This window comes from Chelmon rostratus, chromosome 6 (genome assembly GCF_017976325.1).
Source record: "Chelmon rostratus isolate fCheRos1 chromosome 6, fCheRos1.pri, whole genome shotgun sequence".
Taxonomy (NCBI): Eukaryota; Metazoa; Chordata; class Actinopteri; order Chaetodontiformes; family Chaetodontidae; genus Chelmon; species Chelmon rostratus.
In genome coordinates, this window is record NC_055663.1 from 2,158,320 (window position 1) to 2,182,588 (window position 24,269).

The following is a 24,269-nucleotide window of genomic DNA, read 5'->3' on the forward strand; positions in this document are numbered from 1 at the left end:
CTCATTTTACCCGCATATAAACGTTCTGTGTCATGTTCTTACATCTCTCTAATATCTCTCATCCTTCCTCGTCCATCTGCAGCGTCCCAAACAGTCTGCTGTCACATGCCCTCTTTTTCTTCTTTTCAATCTTATTCACATCTTTTTCTCTTTCCCATGCACCTCTTCTTCCTCCATCTGCCTTTTCTTCATCATCGATCCCACTTTCCATCCTCCACCAGCTTCTCCTCCTTCTTTCCACCCCCTGCTGCTCCTCTTCCTCTTCCTCTACATAGGGAACACCAGGAAGCCAGAGAAGGTGGAGTATTTCCATCCTCCCATTAGGTTTCCTCTCTCCAGTTTGAGGTAGGCCCGGTCTCCCTTCTCCATCTGGATCAGAACACCATTACTGGCAGCCTCGCGCGTCACATCCTGGTCACCGGCAAATGCTGAAATCACCGGCCAGCCATTATGCATCAGACTCACCTGGATAACACAGAAGAGGATAGACAGTTTACAGAATGAAAAAGGAAAAAAAAAAGAAACTGACACTCCCAAACAAGCATGGAAATGCAGGGACATTTGGTATGACACAAACCCAAAATATTCAATGTCATGATGACGCTTTCATGTGGATTCAGAGAGTCACAACCTCAGACTTCCTAGGTGAGCTGCAAGATTTTAAAAATCCTCACAGTTTCACGGTGAAATATTTGCAGAAATGCATGTGGTATCTACATTTGAATATTTACAGCATATTTGTGCTGTGCAGTCAGCCCATTATCAATGGATTTTTTTTCAATTACTACATTTAGAAGATTTTACAATGACTTAGACATTCACACACCCAAAGACACACTGTGTCTGATTCAACAAATGTTTCAATGGGGAATAATGTCTTCTTACGAAGAAAAGTAGGTGTCAGTGATACCTCCCCTCCCTTCCCAAGAAAGCCAGCATGCACAAAGGACAACGGCTTTCATCATTTCTCTTTTGAGCAACAGCAGATTTGTTTCCCCTGTATGCTTTACTAAGAAATGGTTTCAAGTTAATCCCGGCACTGATGCAGCACTAAAACAGACTGAAATGAATTTTGGGGAAATGTTTGTTTATGCAGGCTCACACTTTATAAAACCTGTGAGATTACAGCCCTCCTACAGGCAAACTCACTGTACCTTCATATAAAAAAAACAAAAAAACAAAAAACAGGGTTTGTGTTCTACTGCACAAATATGTCTTAAAAAGAATACACACAGAGGCTAAAATGTTCAAAAGTGTCCCAAATTCCATCAAACTGTCGTACACATATGCATACACACTACATGCAGGAAGATGTTTGATGAAACTAGTAAAAATATCTGCAACAAGTCCTCCAAATTAAACGACAAAAAATGTTATTTGTCCACACCCTCTGGAACGGCACATAGAAGCACTTTCTGATCTGATGCCCCCATCAGCAGGACAACATCATGTGTCTGTCCCCTCTGAGTTGCAAATCACTGTTCCGAAATCATAAATGTTATTTGTTATATGATGTGACAATGCTGTGGTTAAGGTTTGGTTAGGTTTGGGCACACAACAGCGCGGTTTGGGTTGGGATGACTACTGTACTTTGTTAAGGTTAGGGCATCTTCATTGTAATGGCTCCAATAATAAACACTTGGGTTAACGTTAAGGAATGACTGTGGTCATGCTAAAAAAAAATCTGATCTGATGTTTTGCTGGCAAATCCATCCACAATGACCTCCTCCCTGTACAGACTTTTATAATAAGGCTTCATAATGATGTCACCTGACTTCCTACTTTGATGTCATTGTAATTTCTACGGCCTCTAGTTTGGGATTGCTTGTATGGATGGATGGATTGCATTAGACAGTGTAGGTGTTCATAATATTGTGTCTACCTCCTGTAATCCCTCCACTGTCTCCTATTTAAACAAAGGCTTATGGGGCATTTATGCAATTTGTTTTACCATCAGTGATGGCACAGCAAACAACTGCTATCCTCTCTGCAAAGATACAACCATTACGAACCCTGAAACTATGCCTTAACTCAGAGAGCTGCCTCAAAACAAGATGACTGTGAACACTCTTTGTCCCTTCTTTTTAGTGTGGTGTTGTGTTTTTACCGTTATATAAAAGACAACAACAAGCCAACTCTGATCTAAATAGTTTCCAGGAGCAGTGCATTCACAAAACATACCTATTATATGCTAGTAATCTATTTGTCATTTATATTATTTACATAGCAGACAGGGTTTTCAAGATTCATCATCTAAGGGAAATTTAAATCTGAGCTCTAAACACATCAAAATATTTCTATACACCCTGGAAGTAAGTAACTGTAAATCTGTTGCTAACCGATGAAGCAAAGTCATAAACCTCTCATAATTATACACTTATCCACCTCATTCTACCTGGTGGTCAGGAGAGAGAGAGGATAAGTGTGTGTGTGTGTGTGTGTGTGTGTGTGTGTGTGTGTGTGTGTGTGTGTGTGTGTGCGTGTGCGTACAGCAGATGGAGAGCCTGTCAAAGTGTAGAGCTCTCTTGGCCAGGCACTTCTCTTAATAGCAAAATGAACATAGCAACTCAGACTGTGTGTGTGCGCCTGCGTGTGTGTGTGTGTGTGTGTGTGTGTTGCTCTGAACAGCCTGCCTGTGAATTTGATGAAAACACTCAGACTATACTTAAACTCTTTTTTAAATGATCAGAATGGAAACACAGCACAGGTCATGGTAAATCTGATCTTTCACAACGTTGAAAATTTAGCTAGTTAAGGCTGCAACAAATTGAATAAATATTCCTACATATTTATGTACACTATGTAGTTTATGTACAGTAGCCATTTGGGACCAATATGAGGCCAAGGAGGCATCAGTTCGTATGAGAAGTGTGAACATTATGTTTGTTGTCTGACCTGAACTTGGCTCCTGCTGAAAACATCCTGTACTGTGGGGAAAGTAACTCACCTCCTCAAGCAATTTCTCCCTGTTGTGATCCAAGTTTCAAACTTTACTTGTAGCGGCTTTATAGTAAATTTCAGGAACTAGACTGAAGGAACATCTTCACTGAACATGCTAATTAATGACACAGTCGCACAGTAAATTTCAGCAACATTTTGGTTCATCCCCTCATGTATATTGCAGGGATGCACAATATTGACATTTTTTTGGATGTAAACAATATGTCCTTTGATAATTCATCTGATAATGATACCATTAAGACCAGTAATACCACCACATGTCTAGTTCACAGCAGCAGAGTTTAATGTAAGTGCAATAATTAGTGTAGGCTTCATTAGGATCTATTTTGATTGATTACAAACATTACCCTGTTTATGAGAATCTTTATTCAGTGAGCGAGATGAGGCCAAATGATGTGCTCTGGGGAAACAGAAATGAAACAATTCTCTGTTTAATTTCAGTAAATTCTTTAGTGATGCTTGATGACTACTAAATAGCTATAGTAGCTATTAAGCAAAAACAGATTCAAACATGAATGTAAAATAAGTTACATTCACCTTTTTCTTGCAACATATGAAGCAGAAAGACTTCAAGGAGTCCAGTCTAAAATTTTCAAATGCTACCTCCCCCACCGAAAATGTCAAAACAACGTTGTATGGAGAGAGGGTCGCACCTCTCTACAAAGGATTCATGTTAGCCTCATTAACCTCCAGATCACTAGCACAGATGGCTGAGTGTGGGCAAACGATGGCAGATAATATCAGAAAGTCAATGAAAAGGGAGAGAACACAGGATGAAACAAGGGAGAGAGGAAGACCGGGGTGGAGGGGGAGACATGGTTCCTGTCCAGTGTGCATGTAATGCTTTCAAACAGAGGCAGAGATGACAGACAAAGAAAGCCAGCGCTACCCCACTACATCACTCTGTTACCCTCACACACACACAAGTACACACAGAAATCATGCAGACAAAAAGCAGCCTCTCAACTATCCAACCATTCAGCCAAGTCACTCATCTGGGACTCACACCTTCCCCAAACCCACATATCATTTTCCTCCATACACACAGAACACACTCTCACACACACAAGCACACACAATCTCTCTTTCACTCAATTACTTAAACAGGTTCCTTTGTTGTCTCTCTTATTTAAGTGCCAATCAGATCTAAAATCTGCTGCTTTTCTGGGCTCATCTAACAGACACATCTGCCCTTGTGATTTTTGGCTTTTAGCATGTGTGAAGCAAGTCAGGACTTTAGGTATTATATATAGATTTATATAGAGAATTGTTCACTGCAACAGTCCTCGTAGCTGTCTTTTCATATTTGGTCCACAGAGGCATCATAGGCATCATACCAAACTCCTGCTACATTACAATGATCACTGTGATAAAAACACAGCATTTATAGCTTTGTATCTCCTCATTAGAGTCTGTATCTCATATCTAAGCAATGAAGGAAATTGCCAAAGTGACTTTGAAGGAAAATTTCAAACATGACATCAAAATGTAAAATTGGCAGAGCATTTACAGGAAATAGTTTTTTGAATTCTGAAAGGGACTCAAATCTCTCTCTTTCTCCCTCACTCTCTCTCTCAGACACCCACCTACCCAAACACACACAGACACACAAACACAGAGCCACACTGGGTCAGCGTGTGGTGTGTGCCAGTGATGTATAGCTCTAATAAAGCTGTGACAGTGGCTTTGGAAGGATCAGACTGTGGTCACCACACACACACACACACACACACACCTGTAAAGAATAAATATGTTGGTTGTGTCCATCCCCCACCCCGCCTCCCCCAACACACACACACACACACACACACACACACACACACACACACACACATTGTCAACTGCACTCTTACAATTACCATCCATAAATATAAAAGCACGATAATACGGCTGCACATTGTGTCAGGCTTCAATCGATCTGCTTTCAGTAATGCATAAGCACCAATTAACTGACTGAGTAATGGAGAGAGAGAGAGAGAGACAGAAAGAGGATACATAAAAAGAGGTACAGGGGTGAAATGGCAGGAGGTTAGATATGTAAATAGAAGCTGTCTAACGTCTCAGTGCAGCACTTTATGCCGACGACATGATGACATCCTGTTATTGCATCATCAATTCCTGTCCAGTTGACTATCTTGACATGACATCTTTCTCCACATCTTATTTTCTTTTTCCTCTTTGTCTCATTTCTTCTTCTCTTCTTTCATCTCTAGATTTTCTTTTGCTTTGCCTTCATGGATCTCTCTCCTGTCACCTCTCTTTCTTTTTTGTACCGTCTCTCTAGATGTGGTGATGGATACAGAACGGACATAATGGTACAGCCATCTAGGGCCTGTGACACCCCCTGTCTTTAAAATGGCCAAGTTTCCCACAGTGTGACTTTCTGAAGTTACTCCAGGGTAATTCATTCAGGAAATTGGTACACAGTAAAAAAGCAAACCACTACAAATAATCCTTGGGAAAAGAAACTGACATTAGTGGATGAATGACAGGGTACATGATTGGCTCTATACAGTATAGTCTTATTCCCTACAGACACCCATGTCAAAATGACATGTAGGCCTTCCTACAAATCCTGCAACATTGTACAAACACACTCTGTCTGTACAGATAGTGAAAGTCTAGAAACAAAACCCATTGAAATTATCACCAGTATCTCTTGTTGTTTCACAATAAAGGCTTACCACCTCCTTAATGTAATAACGTATTTATTGCGGAAAAACATGCAGAACGTGTTGCATGGATCTGTATTCATCATCATCAGCATTAGCATACTGCGGCAAATGAACAGAGCTCCTGAAACAATATGTTTGAGTTACAGGACTGCTGGCAAGTACTGATCAATAAAGCAAATTTATACACAAGAATTATAATGGTGCTAATTCTTAATGAATGCTGTGGAACAGTGTACATCTGGTAATGATGGTTAATTACCAAAATCCTGCTGCCAACAGTTATAAGGTGGAAACTAAAGTTTTGTTTTTTTTTTTTTTTTTGGGATGAAATTTATACTGAAATATGGTTATTCTCAATATATTAAAAGGATGTTTGTAAGCAGTGTGTCTGTCTAAAGCAAAATCTTCGCTCTACAGCAGCATGACTTCCTGTAAAAATAGAAATTTGAAATTATCTCTGCAATGAGAATAAAGAAAATCCAAGGGGATTCACACCTAGTATAACTATTATGTAACAGCATTGCTAAGTACATAGGTAAGGAGTAATAGGTTATTAAAAGGAAACTCCACTCGTCATTGTTTCCAGATAAATATTACCTTTTAAGCACTCTATCTTATAAAACCATTGTAGAAAACAAATCAGTGTTTCTTCCTCTAGTCTTCTTAACCTCCATCAGTGCCACAGTGATTGCTGCAGCTTTTTTGCCTCTGCCAGCAGAGTCTGACAGCCATTTATTTTTAACCTCAGTGCATCTGATTTCTTATTAGCACAAAGTCTCAGAAAATTATGAGCGGACCTCTAGAGCTCATTTTGAAAACACTGGACAGGCACCAAAGAAACCACTCACAGGTACGTAACTGGTAAGAAGAACGGCTTCTAACAAGAATGTTGAAAAGGATGCATGTGTCTTATGTTTTAGGCCTATTTCAAACTGACTTATTTGAATAATAAAAAGGTGTGTTTTCAATGTGAAGCTAAGTCGTGATGTGTATGGAACTATACGTGGATTTACATGCTCTTCTGGCTATCAGAAATAGTCAGTATTTATATTAAATAACAGAAATTATCTTGCATTAAATTCACCGCCACCCTTTAAAAGGGAGAAATAGCCAACTAATTAATTTTGCCTAAATCTGAACAGTCAGTTCTTGACTCGTGTACAGTCACTGTAATACTTCATACACAAAAACTCACATAACCAGGCTGTTTTTAAATAAAAGATTTATTAATACTAATTAAACAACTAAAAACTATGAACTACACACAATGACATATGATTTGTATTATAACATATATATAATATAATAACTACTACTAAGCATACAAATGAATGAACAAAGAAATGTGACCATTAATAGGTTAAATGCTACCATGAATAAATACAATAAAGACACCAATGAACGATTAATAAATAAGGGATTGGATGACTGAAGTCGCAAATGCAGCAACATACAATATTTGGGACTGAGGATCATCAGACCAGATCAAGCATGATATCTCAAAATAAACCCTGAAATGAGGCTAAAGGCACCGTTTAGCAGCTGAGAGGGATGGGAAGCCAAAACAAACTATCTGAAGCAATTAGATATCCAAACTATATTGATTGAATTGAATTGAATCTTCTTTAAAGTATTCCTATTCAGCTTGGTGTCTCTTCTCTTGTCTGGAGCCTCCTGGAGCTCTCAGGGTTTTTCAGCCATCATGGATATCACATGATGAGTCTGACCATGTCTCTCAACAGGCAGCAGGATTATAACCTCTTCTAAACACACCCTGGGTGTGCAGGAGACGCGGTGGCAGCTTTGACAGAATCATCACAGTGCTGACTTTCCTAATTCTGATCAAGTTAGAAATGACATCATCGATCAGACTGGAGCAGATTCCTCAAAGAAGGTTTCTTTCTTTCAAGTTCAGTTGATGTCTTCAGTACGCTTAATGTGGCTCGGGATTCAGCTGATCCCTGCACTGTTGAACTAAGTCAGTCTCTGGACAAAAGGACCACCTGCTTGCCTGGGATAAGGCTGAAAAGCTTTGAAGCCACAAGACTGAAATGAAGAGCAGATGAGGTGCAAACTAAAGAAAATGTTGTGTCCTCTTGCTTTTTAGTCTTGTGTACAGAGGGGGGCAGTTTCCAGTGTCAGACGTCTGATGTCAGAAGTGCACATCACCACTCCTCCCTCTAGATCTCTGGTTCTAATCTTTTATTTTTATTTATTCTAGTTTTCGTATGTACGTATGTCAAGTTTAATACAAGTTTAATGATTCTATGTTTAAAAGCTTAACCTTTTCAGTTGCTGAAGAATACCAAAACAAAAGATCATCCTTTATAAAAAATGAGAGAATTAGAAGAGGTTTACTTGCCATAATGGGAATCTTGTTACAACCTCTGATATACACATAGACAGTATATATTGTATAAACCATTATGTATAGGTACACCTACGGTATACGGGCAGCAAATGAAAGAAGTAAAATAACATGTCAGCGTCCATCCTTACATTAAAGGAACACCTACTTTCTCTTCCCTGTTGTTGAGGAATACAGGGTGGCCTGTGTGTTTTGGCATCTTAACATTCCTTTAGCTACAAGCTGTGATCAATTTTCTGATTAAACATGTACATTTTAAACACACCATCTAAGCATAACAATATCAACATCAACGACATATATTTGAGATTAAGAAACAACAGCCATCAATTTCAAATAGTCTTTGAAAAACGTCAAACGTCAAAAACAAACACTTTCCAGCAGTTGCCATGACAACAGTATCAATGATAGTAAAAAAGGACGTATTAAGACCACATTTATCTGGGGACAGGATCGCTGTGAATGATCTCCAGCTACACTGTACATGCAACGTCTTGCAATGTATGGATCAATAGAGAATTTATTTCAATATGGAAAACGTTGCACTTCATGATATTTGTAGCCTATTTATAACTCGAGGTATGGCAGGGGTCCTCCACTATCTGCCCGAATATTTATAAGCAGACACTTTGAGGGCCAGACTTTGAAATGAAAAAGAAAAATCTGATTTGCTTTGGCTTAATTAGCATATTAAAAACTCCTCTTCAGAATCCCAGAAAGCAAACAAAAAATACCATTTGAGTTCAAGACTCAATGCAATAACAGACCAAGGTAAGCCCCTTGTGTTTAGCAGATAGCCTTAGTGTTGTAGTCAGGCCAGTGCATTGCTTTCAGGTCCAGGGAGCTTGGGAGCCAAATGGTCATATGGTAGGTCCATGGAGTAGAGAGTCTGGTGAATAATCTGACTCCTTAAAATAGGTTAACTATGAATTATGGACTTTCTGGCTCGTTACCTGGGGTTGGTAAGCTAATGTCTGATCATTCTATGGATGGGCCTGGCTTCTTCCACTGGTGAGTAATATTAGATGTGCACATTTTTTTTTAAATTGCGGATCACCAGTTGACAAGCATTGAGTTGTGGGCATGGTCTGCATTGACTTAGTTTTGGGATTTGTTGTTCCTGCATCTAAAGATGGCATGTTGAAACAAAACTTTATACTTTGCTTTTACATATAATTAAATATGTAAATTGATGTACATTTAGCTCTCCTTTCTTATGTATCTCTCTCATAAATTAATAGACTTGCTTAGGTCCCCCTCCCTTACCACCATTGGTGCTCAGCATTCCTGTATTATTCACCATGAATCTTGCAGACCTGTTCCTTAACCCAGAAGACATGTGGATGACAACTTCAGGGAGGGTTCATTCTTGTATTAATAAAAGATACAAAATATTTATCAGCATCAGTGTTGACAACTTAGAGGAAAAAATATATATTGCAATTGCATCATTCCAAGTTTCTGAATACTAATGGCATATAATAGTGGCATTAAGAGTGTCCATCAGCAATCACGCTTTAGAATATTAGCTTTTTGTAGAAAGTGAATCCAATGTGAATTTGCTGTTCCTTGGCCTTTTCCTCACTTGCACTGGTCATCAGGGATTTATTGTGTGTATACAAAGGTCTCAGTTGGTTGGATTGCTTGAAATCTAATTCAGTGAGGTACCTTATCTAATCCAATTCTTCTCTGTAAAAAATGGCTATGAAAAGATCGCATGTGTAGCATAAAGTTAGAAAGAATATTTGTTTTGTTCCTGTATAAACACAGCACTAGATGTTACTGAGCAGGATACGTGTTAATATAAACTGTAGTAATTTTGGAGTGTTTTGAAGCAGGCTGCTTCCCTTGAAATGCTCCAAACGCTGAGTAATTAAAAAAACAAGCTTAAATGTCAAAGAGACAGGAACCAGAGTCACGGTTAGACGTTTACTGAACTATTTACATTATAGACCAAGACAGAAAAATAGATATGTCTGTCAAAAGTCAGATTGCAAAATATCAATATTGCCTCAAGGAACCACATCATTAAGTTGAGGAAAGCCCTGGGCAAAGCCTTTGCCCATCAAATATACTGTATGTTCTTCACTGAAAGGCTAAACACTTAACTCTGAATTATCTGCCAAAGGTCAAAACGTCTAGAAAAATGAATTGAGATAAGTCAGTTGAGAACTTCAACAAAAGCAGATGGTCCCATGATTTTTATTACCTTTTATATGGAATACACCAAAAAAAAAAAAAAAAAAACCTGGGGGAATCAATTATTTGATGCAACGAGAAAGCATCATGAGATGAAATTCAAGAAAGACATGCGTTTTTCCTCACCTTCAACTCAGAAGGCCAAACAAATTTCATAGCTCTTGAAGACACACACGCACACACACATGCACACACACACACACATATGCACACACACACACACACACATGCCGTTTTTGCATATATTGAGCATTTGTTTGCCTCTTGCTAAATGTAGCCTTTGATGCGGGCATTGCTCTTATTTTGGGGGTTGACTTGAAGCACATAGTATTTTTTTTAACAGTTTTAATACCTTGCTTTTTAGTTTCATAGCTGTTAGACCATCAATGTGTTTGTCTTAAACAATATTCGGTTACTTAAACACTAGCACATAACTGTCTGCTAAAAAAAAAGAACAGCAACCACTCCACCCATACAGACAAATGACAAATGGACTGCAGTTATATTATATCTCCACCCATGTATTTGAATTAACAAAACCTGAGGATGATGCAGGCATGCAATGTTATGTGAACAGGTTTGGAAATTCTGGGCTGAGATGAAGCAATTTTTTTTCGAACATCTGCCATTGTTGAAATGCCCGGTACTTTGCCCATCATTACTATAATTGGGCAGGCTGAACAATTAAAACCCATGTTCCCTAGTCCCTGAAATCCAGACAGTTAACTGTCAGCTATTGTCACCTATCACCAACTTGTGAAAAAGGCACCACAAGGAACCTTAAATCAAAAAACAATCAGATGAAAGTGCTTCTAAACAACAACCCGGCTATAGACTGCAAGCTGTCAGCTAAACACATATATGGACAGGAATGATTTGTGTGACTAACCAAATGAAAGACTTCTTAATGCTTTACACAGTTCATGTACATCCTTTAAGGCACATGCCTATTAATACACAAGCTTGATGTCAGCACTGTTTTTACTTTTATTACAAAAATAGACTCAAATGAGACTTCCTCTGACCTTTACAACCAGTGAAATATTCACATTTATGTAATTATTGAAGAGTGCAGAGAAAAGTGACTAAGTTAAACATTGCTTTGGGCCTAAAATGCAGTTGACTAGAAATGTCAATGTTCTTTTTTTGGACTATGTCTACAGTCCTAATGATTCAGTTTTGTTGCATCTTTGTAATAAAACTGTTCAATTTAAAAACTGATTATTCAAAGAATGCTTTTTATCACACCTCCTCTCTTTCACACATGAGCACAAACCAGGACAACTTTGAGTAATGTTCTGCCAAACAGAAGGAGACTGAGCATAGGTTGATTGGATAAAAATGAAACCAAGCATCTGGCGTGCAGACTCTTTCTGTTTATGTGTGTGTGTGTGCATGCATGCATGCAGATGACATAATCTTCACCCAAACAATGACAGAAACTGTAAAAACGATGGGAGGGTTCATCTCTGTTATCAGCGAACTATACAATACAGTCCATCCAGTGGTTGTTGAGATATTTCAGTCAGACCAATCAACACAGCCATCCCTAGAGACATGCTGCTAATATGGCTAAAAATGACATGTATAGCAGCGTTGTTTGTTATTTTAATTAAGCAACTAAAATACATTTTCTGTGTGAGGCCTGACAGCTTCCATGACATGTGAGGGCAAAAGAGCAGAAGGATTCACCTCAAAATTTTCTCTAAATTAATAAGATGTTAGTCATTCACCTTGTGGGTTTTTTTTAATGATTTCATTTTTACAAGTCAAGTAAACAAACTCATCAGTCTATTCTGCGTGTAACTGTTTTTTTTTTTTTTCCTTTCATATTGTACCTCTGGTCAGTTGCAGACAAACCAACTCCATTATCCTGTCTTTTCCTGCTGCTTTCTCCTTCCACCATTTCAAAGGCAGGAGAACTAAGGGACAGATAAGGTGCTTATTTATGCGGTTTTCACTTGCCTTTCATTTCCCTGCATCTCCACTGTATAAGATGAATATTGTCTAAGCCAGTAGAAGAAGAGTAGTGTATTTCTATTTTTCTTTGTCACAGCACAACTCATGCTGCTCATTTTGTTCACACTTCTTCATGTGCACATCAACGCACTGCTGTCCACTCACTTCCCTCAAACACTGGGAATGTAGTGACACAGCTTAGTATTTCTTACATTCTCACTTTTCAAATTGTATTTGTGAAGTGCTATTGGTCTCAGATACGATATGAGTATTACTGTGGTAGTCAAATAAAGCTTGAAGACTAATACTCACGTTTCTGTATGAATGACGGAGCTCTTTTAGTTAATCTACAGACCATAAAAAATAACTCTCACTTTGTAAAATGAGACTCGTTTACAGGATCTCACTGTCATCTCATACCCTTCCTACCCTTCATCTCAAACCCATTTCCTGATCAACACTGTTTAAAGTAACGTAACATTAAATCCACTTTTTAATCAGTCCACATGATTTATATGTGGACAGTCACTTTAATATACTTCATCAATTGATCCTGGTTCCAGTCAATAGTTTTCATTCATAATTGTTTGCCTTCCTCCAGGGTAAATTCAGGAATTCTTTCATCCACACCCCCCAAAAAATCTGATCTTTCCTCGGACAACACATGGTCCCATGATTTTTAATACCAGGAATTAATTATTTGATGCAACAAGAAAGCAGAGATAAAATGTACAAAATATATGCATCATATTATTATCTTGCAGCAAAGGATAAATGAATCAAATAATTAAATAAATAATTGTGAAATAATGCTGAGCAAAGTACTGTCTTTGTTTAACACTTCATTATATTTCATGAAAAAACTGGCACCTCAAACCAAGGGTCAAGTCATCCCACAGCACTCTGACAAACCTGCTCAATCCTACTCGTGGCCTCTAGCTCCACGAACAACTAGAAATTGCAAGCTGCTGTCTGCCCCCTGCAGCATTGACACAGCCTGCCAAACAAATTTCACATAGCTCTTACACTACAGGGCAACATTAAATTTTTTCCTCACCCTTATTGTTATGGTGGGACAACTACTAGCAGTTTATTGTATTAATTCATTTCTAGTATTTGGGGCAATTTACCTCCTTCTTCATTCTCCACTGCATCTGCTGAAGCTTTGCTGAACTAAGATAGTAGTTCAAATGGCTCTGAACCACCACATCTTGCCCACCAGTAAAGGTAAGACTGGAGTCACATTTATTTCTTTTCATGTAGGCTGGTGAACAGGATGCTGCAGGTCACGTAAGTGAGAGGTGAGCCTTTACACATGCGCTGACGAGACTTATGTACTATAACTAATGTAACTACACTTCTATGAATTCTGCTCAGTCCCCAGGTATTACCACGGCTCAAATGTGTCCGTGTAGACAGAATGACATGCCACGATCTGACAGAGCTGTGACAGGTAAGGGAACATTAGTGCGGGCAGTAGGGGCGGAGGATGGCGATGTGATGACTCGGTTTGAATGCATCTATTCAATTTGTTAACTGGGTGTATTCAAGCTAAAACAGGAGATTAAGAGTTCTTTCTGAGATCTTCTGTTTGACTGGGCAAAAATACAGATGTTTTGTTAGCTTTTATACTTTTATGATGTGTTTAAAAATGTGTGTCTTCTACACAGAGGGTTGACATTTTTTGTTTAGCCAGTGTCTCTAAGTCGGCTGGCTGTAGTGGAAAGCTGCATAGTGAATTGGTCTATATTAAATAAACTGTTTGATGATATCTAAGGATGTCTAGAGGGGATGTGGCTTTTGCTAAGTTTCATCCCAGTGGTTCTATACATGTATCAATGTTTAAAAAGTGTTTTTAAAATAGAATTTGCCAACATTTTTTTTGAACTGGTGCTTGTAGGGCATTTCAATTTATGAAAGCATTATAACCATTTTAATGAGAAAACAGGCTCATATAACAGTCACACAGCATTCATTATAGATTATATAAATAATATCATTATATTGTCAAAAAAGTTTGCAAATACACTGCAAATATTCTTGCAGTCTCTTTGTGTTCAAATAGACATCCACCTACCGAGTCTATAATATTAATAATAACATTTTGGGTCTTTATGTCGTTTGTATGCTGTGAAAAACACATCCAACATAAACAATGGTTTGTGTTCCATTTATTAATACTTTACGAGCTGTAATTTTTCTCTCAGAATGATTACTACTGGGAAGCAAAACTCTCTGGGAAGCTAATCACAAACTACAATAGCAACTGTGGATATCTTGCCTTCAAATAAAATCACTGACTATGGTTTCTCACTTGCCCTGTTCAAAATATCCTCCCACCCACACATTGATAAGTCTATTCTAAGTCCTGCTTTGAAATGCTATGATGATTTCTGTCCCCTGTTTACGGCTAGTATGTGTACTGTATGTATAACTAGTTGAATCAGAACCAGGTAGTTTTGTTATCAACATACTTAATAACAATAACTATAACAATGGAAAACTGTTAACATTGTTACTAACATGATTAATAACAAAACTGATGCAAACACACATTTGGATTCCAGCAGGACATAATTATCATAAACTGAAATTGCATTGGACCATTTTGATATACTAACAATCTTTTTACTACGTACGTAAAAATGCGTGAATTGGAAACAAAAGTACAACCATGCTGGGATTGAAAGAGTTAAAATGATTCTCCTTTGTTGCAGACATATGCAGTAACTCTGACTTAAAATGTAAAATGTGTTTTTATCGCCCAAACAGCAGTGTGTAAAAGGTAAAATCTTTTATCATCAGGGTAGTGTGCTATCAACAGCTTGAAACAATGCATCAAGCTTTTTTTCTCTTTATAGGAAAATGAAAGGCTTAATACAAATACAGCATGAAGCATTTTAGGTGCGCTCTTTGTGTAGCTTTCACGTACAATACAGAGCTGCTGTGACCAGAGGCCTCATGAGGCCCCATTTCTGAATGGTCACAGTGTAAAATCACAATAAACCGCACTTTAATATTAAATTACATGCTTTACATCTCCTGGCCAGAAAAAGCTTATTTCTTTCAGTTATCTTTCTGAAATTCAGATCCAATGCTCTGTCCAAGGTCATTTTTAAAGCAATTCCAACATCAACTTAACTGAAAGGCTGATTGCTGTGCAGTAGTCTAACAGAAGCCATGTTAACCCCTGTCTAATACCTCAAATTAGTTCCAATATACAGCACAATGGTCTTCAGCAAACAGTGAAAAGAAACTCGGTTTAAAAGCCCACCCATCTATTCAAACAGCACCTCACAATATTGAGTACTGATATCTTATCTGTTTGTCTGTCTGATCTGCAAGCTCTCAGCTCCAAGCCACAGGTACAAGATGTTCACTTAGGGTGATGGAATTCATTTGTTTCAGAGAGAGGAAAGTGGCACATGAAATGAAAACCTGTAACAACAGGAAATGTTTGATATGTGTATAGTATTTTTCTTACATAATGTAAGTAGCAAGTAAGCTGTTCATTAGTAGAAGTATAGATACAACTGATGGATGGCATTTTGACAGTCGTGGTGGGGTTCTCTTTAGATCAGAGGATATACTGTATTTCATTTGCAATACTTGGATTTAATTGTTCTGCAAAACCAAACAGAGATAGGTTTGTCATGGCTTTTTGACTCCCATATCACTTCTGTCACCCTCATACATAAATAAACTAGGTTCCTGCAAGGTAAGGACTGATGAGAGATGGAATAAACTGTTTATTCTTCCCTTTGTACCCTATCTACTCATCATCCACTGATCAATGGTTACTCATGGTGTCTGGCTTTTTTCATAGCTCTTTCTTCACCTGCCTGAACCCTCTTGTTCTTTACTTCCTGTCCATCCTTTGTTCTTCTGTAATTTGACAATCTTTTCTCTTCTTTGTCCTTTTTTCGACTGTCCCTCCCTTCAATTCTCTCAACTTTTCAGTTCTCAATTTGCCATCCATTCCTTCCAATTCCTGTTTTGGATTTACCTTCTTTTTTCTCTTTCTCACTTCCTTCCCCTCTGTCACACATTCCCTCTATCCTTTTCCCTCCCCCCTCTTACTGGTACATGTACTTACATTTACTCTCATCCTTTCTTCTCCCTCCCATCCCGTCATCCCCGCTCTCCTTTCCCTGCTGTCTCTCATCTCTTGCATGCACCACAGTAGCTGCCTCTAAGGCAATCAAACAGTGGGAGTTTTCAACACAGCAGATGTGCTGGATGGATGAGAGGATGAGCGGAAGAGGTTGAAGGTGAGCAGAGCACAGCCTGGATGTTTGGAGGAGACAGGACAACCTACACCTGTCTGTTTCATGTCAGAAACATGACAGAACACAGCTTTTTCTAAAGTGTTTCAAGCCTAAAGCTTCAAATTCAATTCTGAAACGATGCTATTTAAAAATGCTTAGGGCTTTAGATTATTTCACCTCGCAGGACTTTGCCTGTAGGTGCTGTACTCTAGCCTAAAGATCCTGGTTGTAAAAGTCAGGCAATTATCAAAATGACAATGTCTCTGTTCCCCTTTTTAGTCTCTCTTTTACTCTTTTACTGCTAACAATATCTAATAACAATACTGTACTTTCATTGTGAGAAAATTCAACTACATATCACACATAACAGTACTAATGTGATGTGACAGGCATTACCACTATTGTGTTCTGCAAAATGTGACATACCTAATTACCTCACAGCCATGAGTAAAGTAAAGTGTTTGCCATCCACGGCCTATTTGCGGTCAGTCACACAAGGATGACTGGAAGTATTTGCCAAACTTGATGTAGCTGTTGTCCGCCCTGCTTGTTGTTGATATTGTTGTTACTGCTGCTGCCATGCTTATTAATTAAACACTCCAATAATAAAGTATAAATAGCAAAACATAATGCCAAGGCCCCAGGGAGCCAACAGCATAATTACACAACATTTTAATTTGCAAGAGATACATTATAATTAACACTGTGTGGCTTGTAAAGCGACATCACGTGCATGTTAAATGGAAATGGGTTTATGGCTGCTCAAGTGCTTCCTATCACTTGACACATCAAACGAATATGGAGACCACATCTGAGGCATAGTGAAAACGAGTTGTTAGCAGGATGAAAGGAGAGTTGTGATGGGGCATACTGCAGGCAGTGTGTGTGTATGTGAGAGCGTGTGAGATACAAATAAGTGGAAAACATGTTATTTCTACATAAACCCATGTGAGTGTGTGTATGAGTGTTTGTGTGTAACAGAAAATTAAAAATGCCCATCTCTGTTTGCTCTCTTCAAAGCGCACTTAGTGTTTTAATCTTCGAAATAATCAAAAGTCTTCGTCAGCCCGCTGCCTCTCTTCATGAAAAAGACAGACAAGCGTCGCTGTCCACGGTGCTGAACGAGAAACAGCTGGGGCGGCGTGCCCCTCTCGCGCTCACCACAGCCCCCCGTGCCCCTGCCGGCTGCACGCGCTTCATTTGGCTCTGTCCTCTGTGCACGTATTGATTAATTATGATTATGGGTGGCGGGCGACTAGCTTTCATTTGTCATTTCATTCCGCCGTTGTCTCCCCGGAATGGCATCTCAAACATCTAAAAAATCATTTAGATCTTCAACTTTTATAAGGGAAAAACAGCATGAGGGCGCGCGGTATGATCCGCACGTGCAGACCCACAAGCAAACATAAAACACACACAAATGCACATTAAAGACACACACACGAAAACGGACTACCTGTATAGTCTGGCGATTGTAGACTTTCACTACGTGGAAGTTAAAACTGTAAATCCCTTTGCGCGGCGCAATGAAGTTACTTCTTTCCTCGTCAAAATTCCTCCCAACGTTTACTAGGACCTGAAAGAAAGAAAGAAAGAAAGAAAGAAAGAAGATTCATTGATAAAATTGCTTTATCCTGTCTGTCACAGCATTACGCTCAGAAGTCACTGCGAGATCACATGGGTGCATAAAACATTTATTATGAGGACATCCTGACAAACAGCAACCAAAGGCACAGCCAACATCTGAAAAGCAGAAAATCTCAAATGCTCCAAACAGATGCATAAGCCACATAATTTTATCATTGTTTATTTTATACTGAGTTGTCTAATTTCACAAGAGAGGCTGAAACCAAGTCCAAATGTCATTACGTTACATTTCTGTTCAAAAAAGTTGTATTTTTATGTATTTTTTTTATGTATTTCTGTTTGTTTGTTTGTTTTTTGATAGAGGACTCTAAAGGCCCCTCTGGCCCCGGACCACAGAGTCGGAATCACTGATGTCGTGGAATAACTCCGTGCCTTTATCAAGGCTCTTTTCCGTGTCAGAACTTCCAAACTTTATATGAAATGAAAGAGGAACCGAATCCGTCTTCCAAATGAATTTTTCAATCGTGCATTTCTGCAGCCAAATGTCTGGTTTTATGGGTGGGGGCGAACTATGGCGCGTAATTGAACGGCAGTTTGAGGGAGAATTAACCTTTAACGGCAGGCGGGTAGGACATCGCCCTTGCGACCTGCCGTTACTGAATTATTTGGCGGGATGTCAGTTCCCATATCCCATATTGTTAAAAAAAAAAAAGTTGCAATATTCAAAAGGCTTGCCATCCAGGTAATAAGCTACTTACCTGACTACTTAGGAAATGTGTTATCCACAGTATAAAAAGAATCGTCACCGAGATTCATTTGGGCTCCACTTTCACTCATGACGAGTGGAACCGCTCTCTGCTGTCCAGGAGACCATCAACAGAGGACAGAGACCTGCAGCAGCGCGTTCGTCCCGCCACTGAAGCCTACACCCTACCTACATCCTACATCCACAGCCTGAAGAGTGTCTGCAGACAGCACGCCCCTGCACGGAGTTCGGCCTTTATTACATGTACCATTTCCAGTGTTTGGTGGTTTTTTTTTTTTTTTTTTTTTTTTTGAAGATGCGCAAGGAAGACCACACGATACATTTCTCTGGGGGGTTGATGGCGCAGAAAATAACGACCTGTTTTAGTGTGAAATTTCTGTAAAATACATGACATTTTACTCTTCAGTCCATTGACAGTTCAAGCTGTCTGCCCTCCACAGGTTATCTGGCAACTGTCTCATTAGCCGAATGGACGCCACACATGAAACACACAGACCCCCACCATTTGAAACTTCATATATGCACCGATCTGATCTTTAAAATGAAACAGGCGTAAAATTGACAACACGACTAACTAAAACAACTGTCAACTTACTTTGCCTCTTTGAATACTATTATTAATTTACACTAGAAAAGAACAGCTTTTTAGAGATTTTCCCTCCTACCCGGTCGAAGTAGATGACCATGGTCCGGTTGCTCATCTCAGAGGGCTCGTGGTTGGTGTTCCGGACAGCGGAGAACGCCACCTTGGCGCTGCCGGAGCGCACCGAGATCCCGAGTGCCGTGCCAGTGGGGTCCGAGGTCGGGTTGGAGTCGCACACCACGAGGCATTTCCCCTCAAGGACGATTGGTTCCGTCTCGTTCTGAGCGCGTCCCGGGATCGCCGCCAGCCACACTGCACTGAGCAGGCAAAACGCCAACATACCGGAGCAGAATGGCGAACTTCTTCCGTCGTCTTCACGCCTTAAACCGCGGGTCTACCCCCCTTTAAAAAGTAAGGTAGCGAGAGATTCCAGGTGTCCCCCCGATGAAACCTTAATAAAGCGTGTCTTAAAACTAGATGCCTCTCCGTTTTCTTGGATATAATCAGCCTACAGCAAACACTTTCTCCCTCGCGGAGTCTCCTGGAAGGGAAACCAGACGATTTATTTTTAGGCTTCCCTCCTTTCCGAAAATGACTTTTTATTACCCCAGTATCTCTGTAGCCAGTCGCCACTTTTCACCTGTTCTTTTTCCCTTTTCTCACTTCTCATCAGCTTCTCAGTCACTTGGAAACACAATAAGCGGGAGCCGCGCACGGTGCGAAGGGGCCCTGGACGAGTGACGAGGCAGCAGGACTCATAGCGCGCGGGGGGGGGGGGAGCTCCGTCTGCGCTCTCTCGCACGCTTGAATTATTGATAAGTGAGATATGAGAGTTTCAAACACAAAAGGCTCGAGAGGAAGGGACGCGGCGAGCGAGCGCAAGATGCTCCCGCCCCGGTCCGACTCCTCTTTCTTTTTTTCTCCACAGACCCCTCCCTCCCCGCGATAACGGAGACCCATCTCCGGATTAGCGCGTGCGCGTCTTCGATATTTTCCAATCACTGCGTGACGACCGCCTCCCTCACGGCCCCACCGCTTTCTCTCTCTTTCACACACACACACACACACACACACACACACACACACACACAGAGAGACTCTCTCCTTCCCACTCTCTTCATTTCTCTCCCCATCTATCTATCTATCTATCTATCTATCTATCTATCTATCTAATTTTGTACTGTATTCTTTTACCCTCTCTTCATCCCTCTTTCCTTTTCCTCTCCTGCTCACCTCACACACACATTGTCTTCTCAGCAGTTTACAGCTGAAGCACATAAAGCAGCAGCAGTTGTGATGATGGAGGAGCCATGTAAGATGAGCACACACATGCACAGTCCACATTTACTGTATGTTGTGTTTCTAGTCATCATCATCATGATCTCATTGAAGACTGCCCAAGAGCAGAGTTGTTAGGCTCCAGGATGTGTAAATACCTCCTGAAGCTAAGTAAAATCTAAACGTTTGCAAAGTGATTTAATCAAAGCTGCAAATGAACACAATGATTATAACATGCCAGAATTTCTGGAAAGTTTAGGCATTTTTTGTAACAGCTGTAAAAGATACCAGGGGAAGGTGAGACAATGCAAAAAGTGCATCAAGTGAGGACCACTGGAAACCAAACAAGAAGAGACATACCATCATGACAGTTGTTCAGTATTCCACTAAAAGACATCAAATTTGATGTAGCAGAGGACAAGATATCTTCACTTTGAGTCCCATGGGTGAAGTTCCAAAAATGGTATATCCTACACTTCTCATAATGCAACCTGATAGCATCTCTTAGTAGCTTTAACACCTGTGCCTTTCCAGTTACACACATGTATTTTCAAGGCTTTCGATTGAACATTTGTAAAGCCCATTACAAGTTTATTCAAGTGATGTAACTTGAGTTATTTTCTCTGAGTTAAGAAAGCTCCCTGCAGAGCCACAATGGATATTACGCAACTGTTTTCACAGTTGTACACCCCATTGACACAAAGACTCTGGCAGATTCATCAGCTTCATGTGAGTCGAGTGCACCCCTTCAACAAAGTCATTGGAGAAGGATTAAATACATATGGTACAATACAAAAAAAAAACACACAACAACTTCAGCACACATTCTGAAAGCCTTTTTTTCCACTTGCACCTCCACTGATCCTCCTTTTATTTCCTGCCACTTTTTTCTTTTTTCTCTTCTTCATTCTTTTTTCTCATGCTTTTGTATTTTTTTCAATTTCTCCCTGTTGTTTTTCTTTTTTTTCGCCTCACTTTCTTGTTCTACATGAACATGCTTCCATCTCTCCCCCCTTTGCTCCATCACTCTCTCCTCCCTCTCTTTCTTCATGAGACCGTTCTCTCATGGATTCTTCTCCCCGGACCCCCCTCCCCTGTCATTCCTGCAGATTTCTCTCTCCCAGGGGTTTCCTTCAGCCTCTGACATAAGCTGATAGTGATTGGCCAAAATGGCTTTTCTGAGATGCAGGTTGCAGAGACAAGCCACATCTACTCTCTGTGCCTCTCTCTCTCAAACTGCTTCTGAGAGTGTGACTTGTGTGAGTGTCCTTGCTCTTGTTTTCCATCCATGTTCACTGTTTTTTGAGTTTGTTAGAGTTGTCTGGCGGCTGCTCAGCACCGCTGCTGGCGGAGTCGTCGTCAGACCTTTGCTGCGTCTAAAATGAACAGTGCTGTTGTGGGTGTTCTGGACAGTACAGCGAAAGTGAATCAGCTGCTCCAGAGCAGAGTAAAGAGTGAAGTTGTGTTCTCCCCCATGCCGTTACTAGTAAGTACTGTTTAATAAGGCCATTATTCCCGAAGTGCGCCCGTCCCTGAAAAATGATCTTTTTGAGAAAGAGTTGGTGAGACGGTTAATGTCTCCGACATCATCTCCTCATCTCAAACATGTCGTGTTTTGACAAAGAGTTGAATCCGAATATAAAGTTTGAAGGTCATGACTTGATTACACTGTTCATGTGAAATGTTTGGAGCTGAGGGGCAGTTTGGAATACACACTTTATGAATCATTATTTTCCGTGCATGATTTGTTGAGTGAGCAGGTGTAAATCTTTTTCAGGATGACTGATGAGCAGAATGTTTTTCAATCTTTTTAGGCAATTATTTCCGACACGGAGGTTATGATTTCGTCCTTTCAGCTAAATAAATTGAACAAAAATACTTTCTTCACTGATAATCCTCTTGTATAATCCTTTATAACAACCAGTTACAACAATGAAAAACAATTACTCCATTTTATTACTCCCTAACAATATAATAAAACATGTAGGCTACTTAATAAATATAAAACTAAAAACATGAGGACAAGTTCGGCTACATGGTAACGTATTATTTACTACCCTGTTTGTTTCACTTCTTTGTAATATCTAAGCAGCATCAAAGTAGCAATAGGCACTGATACAGTTAAGTGGTATAAAACATTTCAAAAAGAATCCAATGTTCAAATATGAAAATAATTCAATATCTTACAACATGTTAATATTTGCCTCATAAGTGCCAGTAGCTGCCACAGGGGTGCCACTGCAAATAGCAATATAAGTAGCCTACATGCTTTTTTATACATATTTTGAAAGAATAGTAGGATTTGTTTTTGATCATTGCAACTGATTGTGATACATGACTATAAGTAATTATCAGTAAAAAGTGCATGTTTGTTCCTTTCTATTGAGCTAAAAGGTCAAAATCAAAATCTTCATGGCAAAAATATTTACTTAAAGAGAGTGACAAACTAAACAAACCATGCACATACAGTATATACGTAAATAGACAGAATGTGATGATCTGCAAAACCCTGGAACCCCATAATTAATTGAAACTAACACAAAGACAACATAGATGTTGAAACCAAGAAATTTCATCATTTTTGAAAATGATATCTTCATTTAAAATTTGATGCCAGCAACACATTTCTAAAAAAGTTGGGACAGGGTCATGTTTACCACTCTGTTGTATCACCTCTTCTTTTAACAATGCTCTGTAAGTGTTTGGAAACTGAGGTGACCAGTTGCTGTAATTTTGAGAGTGGAATGTTTTCCCTTTCTTACTTACTACTTACGATTTCAGCTGCTCAACAGTTCGGGGTCTCCTTTCTTGTATTTTACAGACTCTTATATTATGGAGCCATGCTGTTGTAATACAGGTAGAATCTGGTTTGGCATCATCTTGCTGAAATAAGCAAGGTCTCCCCTGAAAAAGATGTTGTGTACCTTCATACATTTTCTCTTAGCATTGTAGAATTTTAACTTCCATGTGTGGCTTTTTGGAAGTGTTCTCTGAGTCTTTTAATTAGATTATGTACTGTAGACAATGAAATCCATAAAATCTTTGCAATTTTACAGTGAGAGACATTATTCTTAAATTGCTCCACTATTTTCCAGCACAGTCTGGCAAGGAGTGGTGAACCTCTCCCCATCTTTCTTCAGAAAAAGTCAGTCTCTCTGAGATGCTCTTTTTATACCCATTAATGTTACTAACCTGTTGCCAGTTACCCTCATTTATTGTCAGATGTTCAACCACATGTTTTCTTTTAGCATTTCACAACTTTTCCAGTCTTTTATCACCACTGTCCCAACTTTTGTCCCAAAAGTGTTGCTGGCATTAAATTCATCAAAGTGAGCAGATAATTTTGAAAAAAAAAAAAAAAGTTTCTCAATGTTGTCTTTGTGTTATTTTCATTTAAATATGGGACTTCAGTGTTTTGCAAATGATTACATTCTGTTTCTATTTATGTTTTACACAGCATCCCAACTTTTCTGGACAGAGGGTTGTGTAAAGGGAACATCATTTCATCACTGACATGAACCAATGCGAACCCTAACCCCTGGCAACGCGGGCTTGGCATTTTGACAACTGTGCCATATATGTTGTAAGGTAGGTTTTATTTTTGCTGTCTGATGTGTTATCATCA

General features: G+C 39.4%; 1 protein-coding gene across 1 annotated transcript; it reads right to left on the minus strand.

Annotated features, from left to right (window-relative positions):
• Positions 1–267: 267 nt before the first annotated feature.
• Positions 268–19,706, minus strand: cbln1 (cerebellin 1 precursor). The gene is made up of 3 exons (XM_041939614.1): positions 19,449–19,706; positions 17,887–18,006; positions 268–465 (listed from the first exon to the last, which is right to left on the minus strand). Exons 1-3 carry the CDS (start codon positions 19,704–19,706, stop codon positions 268–270), a joined length of 576 nt encoding a protein of 191 aa, XP_041795548.1.
• Between the last annotated feature and the right edge of the window lie 4,563 nt (positions 19,707–24,269).